We start from the raw sequence: 18821 nt of genomic DNA on the forward strand, positions 1-18821 counted from the left end.
TCGCACGGCGCACCCCTATGAAAAACTAATTTGGGGATTCTGCGTCCTTGCTTCAAATGAACCCCTCTTTCATACATTGCATAGTCTAGATATACGCACTGCGCACACTTACCCTCTACGCTAACTTACCTCGAATGACTCTATGGTAGCAAACAATCTAGAAACCATGAAATATGTTTGTAGTGCTTACCACTCCTGTATTTGAGAGACTATACTCGTCTGATTCTTTAAAATCTCATGTGTAATGGTTCACTGGTGTATTTTTTCATGTGAAAAATAGTTCCAAATGATTTCAACAATGCCATCAGGGCTTGTTTCCTAGATGAATCTCAGTTTGATCAACCTACGCCGCCGTTTCTCTTCGAAGGCCGTTGAATCGTATTTTGGAGATCTAATCCATCTTCTTCTTCTTCAGAGAGCCCCAGCTGTTCCATATCCATTTCCAGAGAACAATGAACTATTTATTCGCTTTCTAATCTTTCACTTCCGAAATGACAGGTAATATATAGGTGCCTATCATTCATAGAAACGCGAAACCATTGAAATAAAGGAGGGTAATTAGAAAAATCCGGATCGCTGGGGCCGGTTTCACTCCGGCAACAAAAGGAGTTCAACGCGGTGTCAAAATAATTTCTATAATGTCTCAATCTGTGCACTTTTGTGTCGGAAACAATACGCCGCAATCCGCCTACTCTTCTGAATGGCAAGCTTTCAAAGGCGGGATATCAATTGAAGATTGATATGCCTGCATCAATTAGTCGGGAATTTCAGGAGGATATAGGATTATCTATTCAACGAGTCTTCCTCACGATTTGACGTCTTTTGTAGCGCATGTAGGGTATTGTGTTGCTAGAAGAAAAGATTTTTCTACGTTCGGGAGTGTATTGGGCAACAATATGAAGGCTATTGTGCGTTGCAGGAATCATTCAAGGCTCGTGAATAGGCCACGGATTAATAGTTATTTTTATAGATGCATATGTGAATCCAAAACTCAAAACAAGCCATCGGGCACTGGTCTTTTTCAGGAAAAATCATTATAGGCACAAAATTGATGACACCACACTCCGTTTAGTTATCTAAGTGCCGAGTAGTGGAAAGATATTCGACGTGGAGTTGTTATTTTTTGAAATGAAGTTAATCAAACCATGTAATCTCAGCTACCCCACTTTTAACTGCTTATATACCAAATTTCTAGTTACGACCATCTCAAACCAAAGCTTTGAACTACCACCCCCTCCCACTCCTCACGTTTTCAATCTAATCGATTCTAAATCGACCTCCTGCATGTGCAGAATCCATAATTTCCAACTATTCAAATTGGATATGCTTCAAACTTCCCAAATTCGTCAAATACCTCGGTTGGCTCTTAATGAGGTAGAAGTAACAGTTAACCCATATTGAAATTCAGGAAGAGGACGAGTATCTCGAAGTGACACATCATTATTTCAATCTCGATCCCCGAGATCTTATATGCGGGGCTCATTATTTGAGATTCCATCTCCATTTTCGTATGTTAGCGAGCGCAAAGGACCTGAACAGCTTGAGGTAGCCGTTTAATCTTCACCCGTTCTACCAGTCGGGTTCATGAATTCAAATGAAGCAGTCTGCCAGTCTGCCTCTGTCTCTATCATCCACAGACCATCGCTGTTTCGAAAAAATTGCATGGTAGAAGCCAAAATTGGGTCTCAACCAGAAGAATGGTGGTTGGTGTGTCATTTTCTAATCAGTTTTGCAGCTAAACAGAACTAGTCACATCATTTAAATTCGTCCAGTACCATCCTGCCCGAAATCAATGAACATTATTGATCAACAATTCGCGGTTAGCCTAGCTACGTCACAGGTGAAGGTGAAATCACGTCACTGAGAGAACAGAACCGATACAAAAAGCTGGCGTAGGATGATGCTTGCTTTGCTCTGATCGATTCTGCTAGCACCCTCCTACACGCAGAGAGCCACATGACGAAGTTCATTGCACAGATAGGTACTGGGGAAAATTCTCCTCAAATATCTCATGCAATGAAAGAGAAAAGCTAATCAATTGATAAGGAAACATCTATTATACATTACCTTTTAGGAAAAAGTTGTTTTTATCATATTCTTCTCTCAATTCATCAAGCTCTTGCTCTGTGAAATCGATTATATGAAAAGGGCTGCAAACCTTAATTTCAAATTGAATATTTATAGGAAAATTAGAAGATCAACTAAACATACTCTAGCACCTAATCTTGAAAATGAAATGAATTGATGGAAGGTTAGTCCTATCAATTATTGAGCAGTGTACTACCTAGAACGAGTGAACAATCTTTGTGTCTTGAACACTAAAAGAAGAGTGTACGACTCAGAAATTGTTGTCCTGTAGCACGAAGCGTCCAAGGTGCTTGTACTCGAAAAAAAAAAGATGAATTTTATGCAACATCTTGATTGACTTTCCCGAGACGGCAATGCTTTTCGGATTATACTTTATAATTATTTCAGAGTTTTAGACATCAATGTGACATCATCCTTGAACGATCTCAACCTCGGCAATATTAATTATTCCTCAGAGCAATTCAACTTATAAGAGTCGATGAAAGGTGACCTGCAAGTCCGAAACGTTGGCTTATGCTGATTCGACGTATATTTCACCTATTAATACCACCACCGCCTTGGGGGATGAATATTATACCTATACGTACAGCTAGATCTTTGTCGTCTGGTACTTTGCCGCATTTCATTTAAATAATTCATGAAACTGAATCAATATTAATGGAAAATAGGTATGTGGATTTATACATTTTGCGAATAATAATCTCGAATTTTCTATAAATACATTTCCACTTATTTGCGACGATATATATAGGTAATTGATCTCAACATATGTTGATTTCACCGTTGATTTATAACATTTTGTCTTGTCAGTATCATTATTTCAAAATGGTTATCGAGGATTTATGTTTTCTCATACGACTTCCGTAGTTATTTGAGATCCATGTCTTGGGATAAGATTGTAGTATTGATTTATTCTATTCCATTTACGCAATAGATTCTACAGACCGAAATCGACAAGCCAAATGAAGCAGCTTGCGTTCATCATTGAAAACAATGGACGTGGACACACCACAAAAGGATATCTCTGAAAAAACTGACCGATTTTATTCAGTTTAAACACGAAAAATTCGACAATAAGTAGGTACACATACTCTACTGGTGATGGTGATGCTTGGTGATGAATCATTTCGATTCAGAAGAGTTCCGCATACATTTCTATACCATTTTAAGTGCAACAAAAATCCGATAAGTCTGCAATCACTATACCAACCATCTGCGGCACCAATTTTCGGTGAAAGTAGCCGAAACCCATCTATAAAATCGAAATTAGAAACAACCATGCTAATATACAAGAAGAATTGTTCGAAAGTTGAGAGCTCTTCCTTTTATTACTCAACACTTGGTACTCCTGATTGCATCCGTCATTTTTTTATGCATACGGCGAGGAGTTTATTGGCTCCATTGCATTGAATTTTTCTTCGATCAAGACGTTTTCCCGTCTTGACTACCAGATGCTGAATAATTGAGTGACTACGAAACGTTAACTGAGTTATTTCGATTGTTGAGAGGCGCTCTTAACAGCCTATTATCGGTTGTAATTCTTTAGCGTCGGTCAATGTGAGAACTAATAGAGAAGAGAGATCTTGTGATAAAAACAGCAATTATGCGATCGCAGAATGAAATAACTTCTAATGTCCGTTTTGTAATGGGTTTTTCTTCGGAATTGAAGACAATGTAGTATAATGGTCTGTTCGCAGGCTGTGCGACATAATCCGAATGGCAAGCAATCAGTATCGATCGATTCTTTAAGAATTTTAGAGGTTGTGACTTCATTTTGAACGCTACGAAACCTATATCGGATCTCATCAGGAAAATCCACTGTAGCAATAGGAATATGGAGTCTCTAGCTCCTTTGGTGACTCACCGAATAAATCTCGAATAAGGTGTTAAGTATCAATTTTTCTCCGATGATTCGTTGCGCCTAGAGGAGCGATTTCAGTAACCTCCGAATAGTGTTTAGATGACAAATCTGGGAGTTGGTCAGTGCATGACCGAATGATAATCGCATTCCTAAATACGAAAGAATGAGTGAGTGGGTGGACGTCGATACAGAGACAGTCCATTTTGCTGTGAAATATCTACCGGTAAGTGATTGTGAGACAACTAGAAACGGTCATAATATTCAGCTTTATGAAAATGATTTACGCGTACCAGAAGGTAGAGACCGGCTTTCACTGTGTTCACCCTCTAGACTCTGGAGTGAATCATCGATGTACTATTTACTTAAAATAAGAGAATGAAGCGTTTTGATCAGGGCAACCGCCTTGGAATCCAAAGCAGCACAAGAATGTTTGGGCAAGGACCAAAAAAAGCTATGAAAGCACCTTGGAAACATTTCGTTTACATTCTAAAGGCGCTATGAAGTTTCCGAGCAATATTTTGAAGAAAATTCACTACCAAGATTGCCTGAACAGAAGAAAAGCATAAAAAACTCCAGCGCCTAGCGCTCATAATCCAGATTAGATATAAAAGCGCAGCAGTTGAAAAGCGCTATTTTCCCCACCAATACTTAGGAACGCAATTACTTTAACAGTTCAACGGTTCTTACTTATAGACCCATGAAACACATCGTAACAAGATGTTAAAAAAGCGTTGGCGGTTGCTCAATGCTTTGGTGATTTGGTTACAATCGACCAACAATTTCCAAGAAATTGGTCTGATACCAGGTTGTATTGATATCTAGTTAGCCTAGACCAGTTCCATGCATAAAACAATATTGCGTTACTATAGCAACGAACAATAACTCATTAGAAGTGTCAGTGTAAAGATTGAGGTCAAAAAAGTAAACCTAAACCAGAGTTGTGCAATAAATTAAAAGAAAGTCGATGCCCACAAAAATTGTGAAAATCGAAAAATTGGAGTGTCGAGCCATCATCAAGTACCTGTATTTAAGAAGGTTAAGAGGTAAGCAGATTTACGAAGATATGCTAAATACTCTTGGTGATCAATGCCCTTCGTATGCGACCGTCAAAATTTGGATATCGATGCAGTTCATGACATGATTTTATCAGACCGTCGAATTGGGCTAAAACGGATATCTGAAGCACTGAATATTTCATACGAACGCGTTCATCATATAAGTTCACGTCAATTTGGACATGAGAAAATTTGCTGCCAAATGGATCCCCAAATGTTTGAACGCTGACCAAAAGCGTGCAAGGGTAGAAGCATCGCTTTCGATCTGTGCCCGATTTAAAAACGACGTAGACTTCTTAAACTCATCTATGGATGAGACTTGGGTACATTTCTACGAACCAGAAACAAAGCAACAATCGATGGAATGGCGACACTCTGGTTCTCCAAGATCTAAGATGTTTCGTGTCCAAAAATCTGCTGGAAAAGTTCTTGCTTCAGTTTTTTGGGATTGCCATGGAGTAATCATGATTGATTTTTTGGATGAGGGTAGAACAATAACAGGAGATTACTATTCGACATTACTGACCACTCTACGGGAAAAAATTGAAGGGAAAAGACTCGGAAATCGATCAAAGGTGTTTTGTTTTTGCAGGACAACGTCCCTGCACACAAATCTCATGTTGCCATGCAAGAAATTCGTGATTTGGGGTTTGAATTACTAGGACACCCCCCCTTATTCACCAGATTTGGCTCCATCCGACTATCATCTCTTTCCTCAACTGAAAAAAAGTTTTAAAGGTCGTAAATTTTCTTCCAACGGGGAGGTTATAACAGCTATGGAGGTCTGGCTTGCAGAGCAAGAAGAAACATTTTTTTGAAAGGTCTAGAGACGTTGCAGGTTCGCTGTAATAAATATATTCAACAGTTCTTAAGTAAATGATTTCATACATCGACAATATCCACATGCATATTCAAAAGCTCATTCAGATAGAGCTTCTGTTCACCCTCAAATGGAAACAAACATTCAGGCTGGAGATCAGACAATCAGAACCCAAGAATTTTGCCGAAACACATTAGAAACCGAAAGTTTGAATCGACCTTTAACCCAGTTGAATTCCTAATGTTGGAAATGAAACATGTGAGGAGGGATTATGTGGTCGAATCAATAATTTCGCACTTCTCGTTCTTATTTTAGATTATGAGAGGCACAACCATCAGAAAGAGAAGGGAAAACGATGACGTCCAACATCGACCTACGCTGGATCATAAACTTCTGGAAAACACCTAATTGATACGAGCGGGAAACAGAGGAGACAAGTAAAAACAACCATGACGTCAGCAATCGATTCTTGACGTTCTCCCTCTCGCTTCGTTGGTCAAAGCGAGAAGGAAAATTGGTGACGTAGATCGAACCTACCCTGTGACGTCCTAGGCGGTAGGGGGCAATCAGTGACGTAAATGTGACGTCAACAGTCGGACGGGGTGGATTGGACAATTCATCCCTTTCAGACGGCCAGACGTCATCGTTCCCTGACGGTTTCAGCCCTCTGCTTTGAGGGAAATCTTGAAATAATCCGAATTGAGTTTAAAGTGTGACCGTGCTCACGTTTGGTATTGAAGGATCTGGTTTATGAAGAGTGGAAAAACCGATTTTTTCGAGAGCCGGATAAAAAATAGGTTATAATTAATTGTTGGGATACGACCGCAAGGTGATTCACTTTCAGAAATTCGATAACAGTTGTTTCTTATTCGGCGACAATGATCCGACTGCCTACGTCTTTTATCGGATGCGAACTTGAGGAATTGGAAAATCATGCTCGATCAGACGCTTTGCTGTGTGATAGCGAAGAAATAATTTCCCCAACTGGATCACCATAGGAGCAGAATTGTTTTACCGAGATGGTGCTTTTTCCAATTTGGCCTTCTTGTCGAACGATACTGTGTGTTCGGATGAACATACCATGAACAGTTTAGATTTTATGATTTTTTCTGCGAAGGTCCAAAATTTCCGATTTTCCATCGGCCATAACTTGAGAAATAAATTTTTTTTAAAATATCTTTTTGCGTATTCGTGTTCTACGCCCTCGAATTAGTGTACAATATTAATTTGGTTCAGATTGGAGGCCAAAAATTTTTTTCAAAAATTTGCAGTTTTTCCATACATATGTATGGAAAATTTGAAAAATTTTCGATCTCTCCGATTTCCACCAAAATTTGTGTATTCACTAAATAGGGGGCGTAGATTACGAATATGTAAACAGAATTTCGCTGAAATGATTAATTTTCAAGTTATGGTCGATGGAAAATCGGAAATTTTGGACCTTCGCGGAAAAAAATCATAAAATCTAAACTGTTCGCGGTAGATGAATGAAAGTTGGTTTTTTCTATTCGCAAAGGACCAATCTATCACCAAAGAACCCAGCTTAATTCCAGTGCCTCTTTCCTGGTTGCTACAGCTCCTCAAAGTTGATCAATTTTTCAGAAATTTTGAACTAAAAAGGATTTTTTTCTCAAAATACTGAATAAACAATAAATCTTATTGCATATTCGTGATCTACGACCTCGAATTAGTAAGGAAAATGACCCAGGTCATTTTCATTCATCTATCGCGAGCTTTTTAGATTTTTTGATTTTTTCCTCGAAGGTCCAAAATTTCCGATTTTTCGTGGATCATAACTTGAAAACTAATCTCTTCAGAAGAATTATGTTTGCATATTCGTAATCTACGCCCTCGATTTAGTAAATACTCCAATTTTGGTGGATATCGAAGAGATCGAAAAATTTTCGAATTTTCCATGCATATGTATGGAAAAATTTCGATTTTTTGAAAAAAATTTTTGGTCTCCAATCTGAACCAAATTTATACTGTACACTAATTCGAGGGTGTAGAACACGAATATGCAAACAGATATTTTTTAAAAAAAATAATTTTCAAGTTATGGTCGATGGAAAATCGGAAATTTTGGACCTTCGCGGAAAAAAACCATAAAATCTAAACTGCTCGAGGTAGACGGATGAAGTGTGGTTTCTCCCATTTGAAAAGGACCAAAATATCATCAAAAAAATCAGCACACGACTAGAGGTCGTAGATCACGAATATGCAATTAGATTTTTTGTAGGATCAGTAGTTTGGGAAAAACATCACTTTTAGTGGAAAATTTCGAAAAAATAGGTCAACTTTGAGAAGCTGTAGCAGCCATTCATAATGGCAAAGTGTTATTCTTCCATTAAATATACATTTCATTGCAAAAGAAAACTCCTCAGATCTGCTAGATCGTTTTGTTACAAACCATCAAATCGCCTACCAATGGTTTGGTGAAGAAGATAGAGCCGCCACTAGGCGTACACTATATGGTCACATTTGAGCCGTTTACGTTCCATATTTACAGCTCTGGCCAGAGTTGATACGAAAGTTCAAGTTATCACAAGCAGACTTTTATATCCTCTTCTTTTGTCAGTTACAGAGTCACCAGAGACATCAATAATTCCCTTCTTCGATTATATGAATGTGGATATGAAAATGTTCTGATATTTTCGTTGTCACACCTCTAATGCCACAGAATACAGGTGAAATTTCCCGAGGAAAATTTGGAGCATGATTCATAATCTCTCGATTAATGGTACTGCCAGCAGGTTGCGGACGGATGCACATCATCTTACTCATTGGGCTATAGTGAAATGAGTTTATTTCTAATAACGACAAGCCATTCATCTGCACGTGAGTATAGTAAAACGCTCGAGCGAGTGATCCGAGAATCTGAGCAACAAACTCATGATATCTGCCAAAAAGTCTATCACATGTTCATTATTTATATTACGTGCATGTGATTGCGATGCACGGGTTAGAGAGTTATGTGCTGATAGATTTCTTTCGGTATACCCATGGGAACATTACAAGGAAATTGTTGAAGTGACAAGATGATTAAATGTTACTTTCTTCAAAAGATCGCTTGGAATCGTATGTTAAGTTAGCGAAGGTATTCTCGGTTAAGAAGGATTGGTTCTAGTAAGCATCGTAAAAGGCGAGTGGTATTTCTTAATCTCATGGGAAGAGAATCGTGGATTTTTCAGAATCTCAATATCTTAGATCAATCATAAGAGCTACAGCAAATTTTTCGCTGGTTAAGCGATCATATTTCTGAGAGCGTCAATGCCGGACTCTTGATATTAGAAGTATGTTTCTATGTATTTCTTATTGCTGTCAAACAGACTTTTGAAGTTTGTGTAACAGTTTACCACGATTTAAACGATCATGCAGAAATGAATGCACTGTTATATTTCATTACCCACTCTTATTTTCGACGCTTGTGTTCGCAAAAGAGAGTTGACTCTTCTTATCGAGCGTCTCGATATTAGATTAACTTCATGGAGACGTCTTCTGACTGTGCTGAGTAAAATTGAAGTACTGGCGACATCTCGAAGACGTTGACCTCTAATTCTTCAGATTCTGAGAGTTCTTCTCATCGAATGAGTGGTTTTTAGACTATTGGCGTTGTACCACGTGATTTACCACTTCTGAGGGTATTTGAGACGAACAGTTCCAGTGGCACAGTGCCGTGAATGTAAACGAGATGTAACATTGGATGAGTTGGTCAGTTAAACTTGTATTCGACCAGTGTGAAGCATCCCAACGGCTCTATTATCATCGTCATCGGACAAAACTTGCCTTGGCGAAATGAAAATTTGATTTTTGAGTGCGTACAACTGTTTGATCTTACTGCATCGAAATATGGACTGAAGAGAAGCTCATTGAAGTTTGAATTTCTGACATGGATGGACAAAAAACGATTGAACTCGATCAAAATTGACTTCACGATCAACCAGAAGACGTTTCCATAAGTTTTTGTTGGTTCATTATCGAAAAATCATATCAAGATGATAATAATCAATATCCTTCACTTTTGACGAGCAGTTTAAAACGAGAACACTCGCTCCAGAGTACGTATTTCACGCAATTCGAGATGCGTGGACGGATAAAAGAAGCGACAAATTGAGATCGGTACAGAGGAGCGCTGCTCATGATTCTCCGCGAAAAACACGTCAATTACGCGGATTTAAAGCTTTTGAATTTCAGTTTGATCTCGGATATTTATCGATGTTGAAAGCAGTTGCACCTGTGGACCGTGATTGGGCGGAAATTCTCTAGATTTATCGCGTGTAATTATAGCAGTTATACACAGGGAAAATTGCTAGAAACTACGGATTTATCGTTATCTCGAAAAAAAGCTCATCAGAAATCGAACCGAGCGAATATTATGTATGTGATTTGCAGTCGGGGATAATTCCGTTGTCAATCAGGGCATACCTTCTGGGGTTTGTGGAACAGCTGAGGCCGTTTTTCTTCTTCGGCGATAATGGACGGCGTTAATTTAATAGGGCGCACCTGGTATTCGAATTCCTAGCCGGGCAACTGGAGGAATTCCACTGGGAATTGTCACTTGGTGCTCTCAAATGAGGAGAAATTGAATGTAATTTCGAATTTTCTATAATAGATAATTTTTAACCAATTAACGGATGAACTCAGTCGAATCCTCATAAAGAACTCATGCTAAAGCTTCAAACATCGAAAAATGGACAAAAAATCGCTAATATATTCAAACTCCTGTCTGTTACTAGCGGATATTTTTCTTTCGCCACAATTTATGTCAACGATTTAGCGGGTTAGTAATTTGCGAGCGTTAATAATATTTAGATGGGATCATTTTTCATTCTCACAACATTGGTGTTTTACTGCTAGAAAACACGAACATTCCAATGATTTATCTTATTGTAGGTATTTATGTTTCGGATAGTGAAGGATAGTCTGACAAAACGATCTCATCTGCATTCGCATTGCTAGAAATAGAGTTCTTGGAATTGCTGTCTTCTTTGGAAGATTCAACTATAACTTGTCGGTATTCTTTCTATCATCCACCCAAATTTCTATTCGATTCAGACAAACAGATCTTTGCCAATATGCAATTTGAGATAAATAGAGATTTTTCCGAATTTTCATAATTAATTCAATTCAAAAAGAACTATTTCTATCATCAATCATGTAATGTAATGTAGTGTAATGATAAATTATTTACCAAGCAACTGTAAATCAAACGAATAGATTTACATTGTAGCTGTAGAAGTATTGAACAATGAGGTGTTTTTGTTTCCAATTTTATTTCCATATCGGAAAAGATATTTCAATACTGTCGTTCATAAAATTTGGCAGAAATTTGTCCACTTTATGTGTGAAAGATGTTCTTAACCTACTATCTCTTCAATTTTTTTCTCTTCATATGATTCAATATATCTTTTCTTAGTTTGACGAAAGAATTCTGTTCAATTTGGAATGACATATTCTAGTATACAGAATTTTGGGTCTGATGAACAAATAATTCACATTCAAGATGTCAAAAATGAAACAAATAGAGTATCTGAAGATGTTTGTGCTGAAAGCGAAGGTTGTAAGAAACACATTTGTTCATACAGAAGAAATCAAAATCTGGAAAGCGTCTAGAAATGTTTGAAATGAGGATAAATCAATTGTTATTTAAGGAAAGCTTTTGGTTATTAGTTTTTTTCCGGTAATCATATCACATCAATGTGAGTTTTCGGCATTTCATATAAATATATACATATAAGACTTCATAAATGTGGAAAAAATTGGAAAATTAATTGAAGCTGCTGATTTCTCATGACGCACAAGTTATCAAACCTTTTCTATTTACTAGCATGTCGATATTTTAGTTGCATTTGGTGTAGTATCAATAAAATCTTAAATATTTCAGGATCCTCGTTAAATATTAAGTCAGAAGGATGGTCGAGAAAAAAAATTCCCGACAAAATAAACAACTTCCCCGGTTCGAAAACAAAAAAACGAACAAAAAACAATTCCAAGAAAACTAACGTTCCTCGCAAAAAGCAAAAAATCGTGAACAAAAAACAAAAAAAATACATACACTTATTGTTGGGCAATTGACAAGAATAAACTGCCGAATTATTGTTGTTGTCGGTGATTTGCTGAGACTGTGACAGCCTATACTGTCGATGGATATCGAGTTGTTTGACTGTCGGCGGTCCTGAACGCATCTCGCAGTGACATGTCAACTTTCTCTCATTCCGACACCCGAAACCTAAAGGATCTTACTCCACGCGTACGCTCAACCACCGCATCTCGTGACCCAATTCAAAAACGGCGGGAAAAGACACGCGTTCTTTCGACGCGCACCACGTGTGCAGTTTTTGAGATGCCGAAGGGAGAGTTTGTGATGATACACCGGGTGCATGCAACTAAGACGGCACACCTAGCACAGACAACATCGACTACCTGGAGAACCTCCCAAGAGCAGGTCTGTGGGGGAGGGCGAGCGCGAGCCTTCCTGCCTGTCCAGAGAAGAATCCACCTCGAATATCCTGCAGTATTTCATACGGTAAAACACTTAAGCCATCCCCGTCATCACACCAAACACTACAGCCAACACAATCTTTCAGTACTCTTCAGTTCGACGATCACAAGACTCAACTGGAACAGTCTCACTGGTAACTATGCGATAGTTAGTTAGTCGCGAGATGCAAAGGTATACGCGAATCTACTTCTTCTTCGGCTCAACAGCTGATGTTGGTGGTCTGTTACCGCGGTCCATCTGATCTCGGTGAACGGAACACGCGACTGCTTCTTGGAGCGATCGTCATATGTCTATATCCCTGCTACTCTCAATCCTCTTATTATAAAACCGTTCGTTCGCGCTTGTGTGTGACGTCACTCTGCAGTCGTGACGTCACCTGTCGGATCGATCGTTATCCCGCATCTACCGCCTTCCCTGTATCGATTACATCATCGTTGTGACATCGTTGCAGGCGACGGTGACGTCACTTCCGGACGGTGTTTCTGGCATTGGGCGGAATGCCGCTCTTACCCCAAGGTGCGATCGATTCCCGGAGGAGAATTGGGGCAGGTTTCACGGGGGACGATGTGGTTCACCCTTCGACCCACAGAGACGTTCTCAAAGGTCCTGTTACCTGCTTCAAACGATGGTGTCCACCAGATCCAGAAGGTATGTTCCAGTATTTTGGAAAACTCTCTGACTAGATGCAGCCTCTGTCAGATTACGCAGAACACATCACTGACCTGTTTATCCTGTGTACTTTTCAGGATGTTCCATATGACATGAGACTGGGCTTATAACGTTGGTTGAGCCCATAAGCTCAAACAGGGTCGAGAAACAAGAACTTCTCAGATGTTCACAAGAAGTCTTTGCGAATTGACCAAGTGCTTGTTCATTTGACCCATAAATTCAAAATTGTCAAATTCGAGTTGACAAGTTTTGAAAAATACCACTTTGACGATGAAATTCCAAACGAAGGGTGATGTGTCAACTGATTTTAGCATCATTTTATCGCTCTAACCATAACATTCAGTTCATATTGCTGTGAATTTCATACACCCTTGTTTCTTTCTGTGGTAACTGTGTTTTTTGTGTGGTTCATGGTGACAATGCTCCAATTGATAAATCATGTTTCAATCAAGTTCCAAGAATAGGGATTCAGCGTTGAGTACGATCTTTGGACAGCCAGTAAAACTCGAAGACATAGAATTGGAGGTATTGCCCGATGAAGATCAGAGTCAAACGCAAAGGGAGCTAGTAGAATCATGTGGGCTGACTCAGTACACAGTTTCCATGGGAATTATTCAAAAGCAAGGCATTAGAGTGCTACATAAACCGAAAAGTGAGAGGTTGAAAGGCCTCACATCGTAAAAATATTTAGAAACGTTCAAGTGAAAAATTTTACCACCATAGCTGAATTCTCTAGACCTTGCCTCTTCTGATTATTGGCAGCTCTGAAGGATTTGGCAGGTCGCCGGTTCATTTCTTTCGAAGAAATCGAAAATTGGCTCTCAGCTTGGATCGCCTTTAGCCTTAAAAGTCTGTGGAATTCGAAAATTGTCTGAGAGGTGAGTAACAGTTGTAGTTAGCGATGAAGAACACTTTAAATGATCTGTTCATTCGTGTTGTTCTGCAATAAATGCATTTTTGTCCATAAAAAGCGGAACGAACTGATTTGTTCTCCCAATATTTCGAGATTCTTTCTCTTTTCTTCTATTAATGAGTCTCGAAACTTCATGAAAGTCAGAGTGCAACCGTTCGGTCTTGACGAATTTTCGAGTGAATTCATCTTTTTCGAGGATTTTCGAAGGTCAAATTTCGAATCGTTTATCTCTCAAAAAAGTAATCGTATATGGGAATGTGATACATATTCTGAAAGAGCAACTCTTCTAGTAATGAATCTAAGAATTTCATCCGTTTCGGCACAACCGTTCGGTCTTGACGAATTTTTAATTGAACCCATCTTTTCCAGGGTTCTTCGAAGGTCAGCTTTCGAGTCATTTATCCTTCGATAAAAGTAACCGTAGATGGAAATGTGGTACATATTCTGAAGAAGCAACTCTTCTAGTAATAAATCTCGAAATTTCATAGATCTCGATGCAACCGTTCGGTCTTGACGAATTTTTAAGTGCACCCATCTTTTTCGGGTATTTTCGATAGTCATCTTCCATAAGAAATATCTCTATTTTGGAACATGGGGTTGATTATGTGCATCCTCATATCCGTAATTTCCCATTGAATTGTGGGTATTAACAGGAAATAATAGGAATATCCTCATGACTTGTTCCGTTCCGAAAATAATATCGATTTTTCCAGCTGGAACACGAACACGAGATTTTTTTTCCTCATTTTTGAGATGAAATCATCGGCGTTGTTTCTAGGATGTTTATCCAGTCTATTATTAAAGTGTACGTAGGAATGATTTGTTGATCTATAGTCCCAACGGAATTTCCCGGACGGTTTCACAGGTGAGATGCAAGTCATCGACAACCGACAATAGGAAACTACAATGACATTTGAGGAATTAGGAACTCCTTATTCCAGTCATTATGGAAGGTGTAAGTAATACTTTCCGATATGATTCAATCTATTTTTATCTGGGGATATAGGATACCGGAAATCCTATGACATAAATCCTCACAAGAGAAGTTTTGCGAAGGAAAGCGATGGTTTTCATGCAAATTTTTTTTAACTTCACATTTGATTGTTTCCTGATACATTTTCATCATTGGTTGGAGAGAAACCAGGTTTGTATTTTTTCTGTTGAGCTTATATGTAGTAGGCAAGGACCGTGAGCAGAAAATTCACATTTTTATTTTGTTTACAAGTCTAGTTATCATTCTTAGAGGAGAGAGGTAAGATAGCGATGCCTTCGTACCAAATATGAGCAGATTATTCGAATAAGATGGAAGCAGCTAGGAAGCAGCAATCTAAAATTCCACGAATTATTTTTCTGGATATCATCAACAAAAATTTGATTACCTGAAACTCAATCATAAGATCCTTAGAGAAGAGGAAAAAGCTGTAGAATTTGTGGAATTCATCCCAGCAACAATATCAAAAATCGGGATATTTCCTCAATCTTTTCTCTGAATTTCTTTTCATTGAATTATGGCGACGACCTTCAAAGTTCGACTGCTTCTTATCGAGAGTCCTGCAGATTTGCTAAAAGCAGCCATCGTCTGCGGTATCTTGTATTCATTAGTGGAATCTACTGACCAATTTTCATACATATCATCGGTGAACCGGTTACTGCCGTATAATTATTGAAATTTGTGCAGTTTTTGAGTTGTATCCGATCTATTTGCGTCTTGTATTCGGTTCCGAATGGAAAAATGGCAAAAAACCGTCCAGAGAAAAATTCCTGCTGGCCATTGTAGATTGAACTTGATGCATAATGGCTTCGACTATAGGTACTGTTGTGAAATCGGGCACATAAGGATCTTTTGACAGAATTGCTTGAATATAACTGAAAAAGATAACGATAAATCTGCTGTCAGATAGATTTTCACTTCACAACATTTTTCTTTCTCATTATTTGCTGATCATTTAACCTATATACTACTAATTTTTGATCCTTAGAAGAGCATATTCTATTAGCCCCTAAAAAAATTGTTCGATTTTCGAATTATTTCTTTCGTTCGCGATTGAACGAGCAATAATCGATCCAACAAATAGAATGTACCACAGATTCGTGACAAACAGGTTTCTTGGCCTAAGCCGACAGTATGTGAAATCTCTTTGCTCCCGAGTAAGCTCGAGACGCATCACATTTTAATTTTAACGGTTTTTCTGTGTCATTACTGAGGATAATTTCAGGAAACGTTAGATCATCCTCGATCGCTTCAAATTATTATCGAATTCCATTTCGCTCGAGCAATTAATTTGATTTGTGCGCTCTGAAAAAGTGCGGGAAGAAGTGCTGTATGTGTCCCCTTGATGCATTTCCTCTTGGTGCTTTCATTTCCCATAATAATCTTGATGAAAAAAAATCTCATCCTAAAATATTCACAGTTAACTTTAGGAGAGGAATGTCTATAATTTAGGGACCCAAACTTTTCATGGAAATTTCGGAAACATCGATGATTGTGCGGTAAACTTTGGGGTTACAGTTTTGGAAGGCCTCGGATATCATCTTCGCCTTATCTGTTAACATTGAACGAATCGTATCGATTAATGGTACCAACCGAATCGATTCGAAAGACCGCCACATTTCAAATTCAAACTCATCTTCGCACTCCGCATCAGCATTTCGAAACATCGACTGACAGCCCACTTCGAAATTTCCCGTCTGAAGCAAATTGCCTTCGAATCAATTACCTCGTCGATTTCAGCGACGTAACCCGTGCGTGCAAAACGCAATTTTTAATTATTCCTGGAGGATGGAACTCGAGATTCAACGGAATCGATGCTTAATTAAAATATCTCACCGTGTAATATTGCCCACCGGGTTTATTCCGCAAGCTCGTGATACTCTTCGGCGTTCTCTCGCGAATTATTCTGTAACAGAAAGATGAGAATATTTTCGCTTCGTTAGGCTCTCGAGGGTAGAGGGTTGGGCCTCAAGGAAACACGGAACACTATGACATTTCGCAATCTTCTCTTTATTGAAGAATTCTTCCGTGATAATGTGGTATATTCCAAATATAGGAGGTGTTCTTCAGCTCTTCCACTTGTTCAAAGTTCTCCACACAATCTAAACTAAGCTAACCTTGTCTTTGACAGGATTACAGTTCTGTGAAACGTTCCAGAAGCACCGAAAAAATTTCCATTTTCTATGGATCTTGCACTGGGAACATAAAAACCACGAATTCTGTGCCAAAGATTCATAGAAATTATTTTTGACCCAGTTTGACGCAGCATATCGTCTATGCGTCTTTGACAGGACCATAAATATCTCCAGTTATGAAGCTCGAATTTGAAAATGTGCTCACCGAAATGTCTGAGAGTCAGCTTGCTGGTGTTTCTGAGCATATCGCTCGTCTTTTGCCAGCTCCAGATCGTTTGCTTCATGCTGCTCAGTTACTGGCTGTCCCTCTTTTTGGCCATCACCCTTTCCTCCGCTCTCTTCACTCTGGCGTTTTATGGGGCCCTTGCCAAGTCTTACGTGGCTCTGTACGTTTACGTTGGTCTTCAAGTGACAGATTGGCTGGTGGAGAGTATTTTGCTCATGACTGTCGGGTTCCATATCATAGGATGGGAAACTAATAAGTTGGTGCTGCAAGAACAAACTTTGTCAACATTCTACACCAATTCAAGTCGGATGATTTTCGAAATGAAGCACAGCGACCAGAGGGTCTATAGTGGTGTGGACGTACTAGAGAATTACCTGAAATATTTCTCCCACATCCCCATATTCTGTCGTGAAGTTGTCAACGACGACATAAAACCTCATATGCTAGATGTCAAAAACCATAGATTTCACAGTGTGCAACACCAGAGATCGGCAGAGTGTAAAGTCACCCTTTTAGCATGGTTCACTGTTCTTAGGGACGTTTACGACCTGAGTTCCCTCATACTGGCCACGATTTATGCCTGTTTCTTGCACAAAACCAAAAGGCCCCCTTCAAGAAGACAAAGTAGGGAACGCGTTAAGACTACGATGAACGAGGCGGTCAGCAATGATGGAAGGAACAAGCAGAACGTTTAGATCGAGTGTTAATTGGTATGGGCCAGTTCTGATGAAGATTTGACAATTGTATTTTTCATGTCAACAAATCTAACTGAAGAAATATATCCTCCACCATTTCACTCTTTGGGTTTTACGAGAAAAATTGCTGAAGCAATGAATTGCAGCGTAAAATGTGGTTGCCTACTTATGTATACAAAAAGATGGCTAAATACTGCCATGTTGGGTAAACCGTTGAGAAATTATGAAATATGATCATCCTTTTGAGTGTGAAAAGCTGAGGCACTACCTCATTCCTTGTCGTCGAAAGAATTCATTTACTCCAAACCAGGTAATAATGAAATCGTGCAGGTCTCCGCATCTAGACACGACCTCTGGCTATCTACAATTACAATGCTCTCGGTGCACGGTTAAATAAGAAATAATATCTGCGAATATCTTTGGAAAATTGCAAACGTCGCATATAAATCCATCAACGGAAAAATGTATTATTAATTGCTTGACATCGCTTAAAAGTAGCGTCAAAATACCGTTGAAGTATTTATTTTATATTCAAATCGATTTGATTAATGAAATACGTGACGCTATCGTGCAGGCTCGTACTTAAATGAACTTTCACTGGCACGACCATAGAAAAATCGGATGATAAAGCTCAGCTTCCAGGCAAACTGATTCTTTTCTCGGAAAAAAAAATACCTGCATAAATTTACTTGCATCAGTATTCCGCATCGATTGTTCGCTCTGTGAAGTACACAGAGGCTATTAATACCTCGATGAATGATGAATATTTATGAAGGGAAGGAAAGAATTGGAAATTCATCATCAAACTTTGATTTTTGACAGGAAGAACCTAACCGAGCGACTGAAAAATTACATTTACAAAAGTT

The 18821-nt window shown here is 38.8% G+C and overlaps 1 protein-coding gene across 3 annotated transcripts in view; it reads right to left on the minus strand.

Annotated features, from left to right (window-relative positions):
• The window catches only part of LOC123311898 (probable nuclear hormone receptor HR38), a 51358-nt gene extending 33316 nt beyond the window's left edge, over positions 1–18042 (minus strand). The window contains exon 1 of one of the 3 annotated variants that reach the window (XM_044896016.1): positions 17240–18042. In XM_044896016.1, coding sequence (XP_044751951.1) covers positions 17240–17318 — 79 coding nt within the window. In that variant the 5' untranslated portion in view covers positions 17319–18042. Of the gene's footprint in view, positions 1–11879; positions 12568–17239 lie in introns of those variants that run through there. The other 2 variants (XM_044896015.1, XM_044896014.1) reach the window with 2 other exon arrangements.
• Positions 18043–18821: the final 779 nt, after the last annotated feature.

The sequence above is a fragment of the Coccinella septempunctata genome, chromosome 4 (assembly GCF_907165205.1).
Source record: "Coccinella septempunctata chromosome 4, icCocSept1.1, whole genome shotgun sequence".
In the NCBI taxonomy this organism is placed as follows: domain Eukaryota; kingdom Metazoa; phylum Arthropoda; class Insecta; order Coleoptera; family Coccinellidae; genus Coccinella; species Coccinella septempunctata.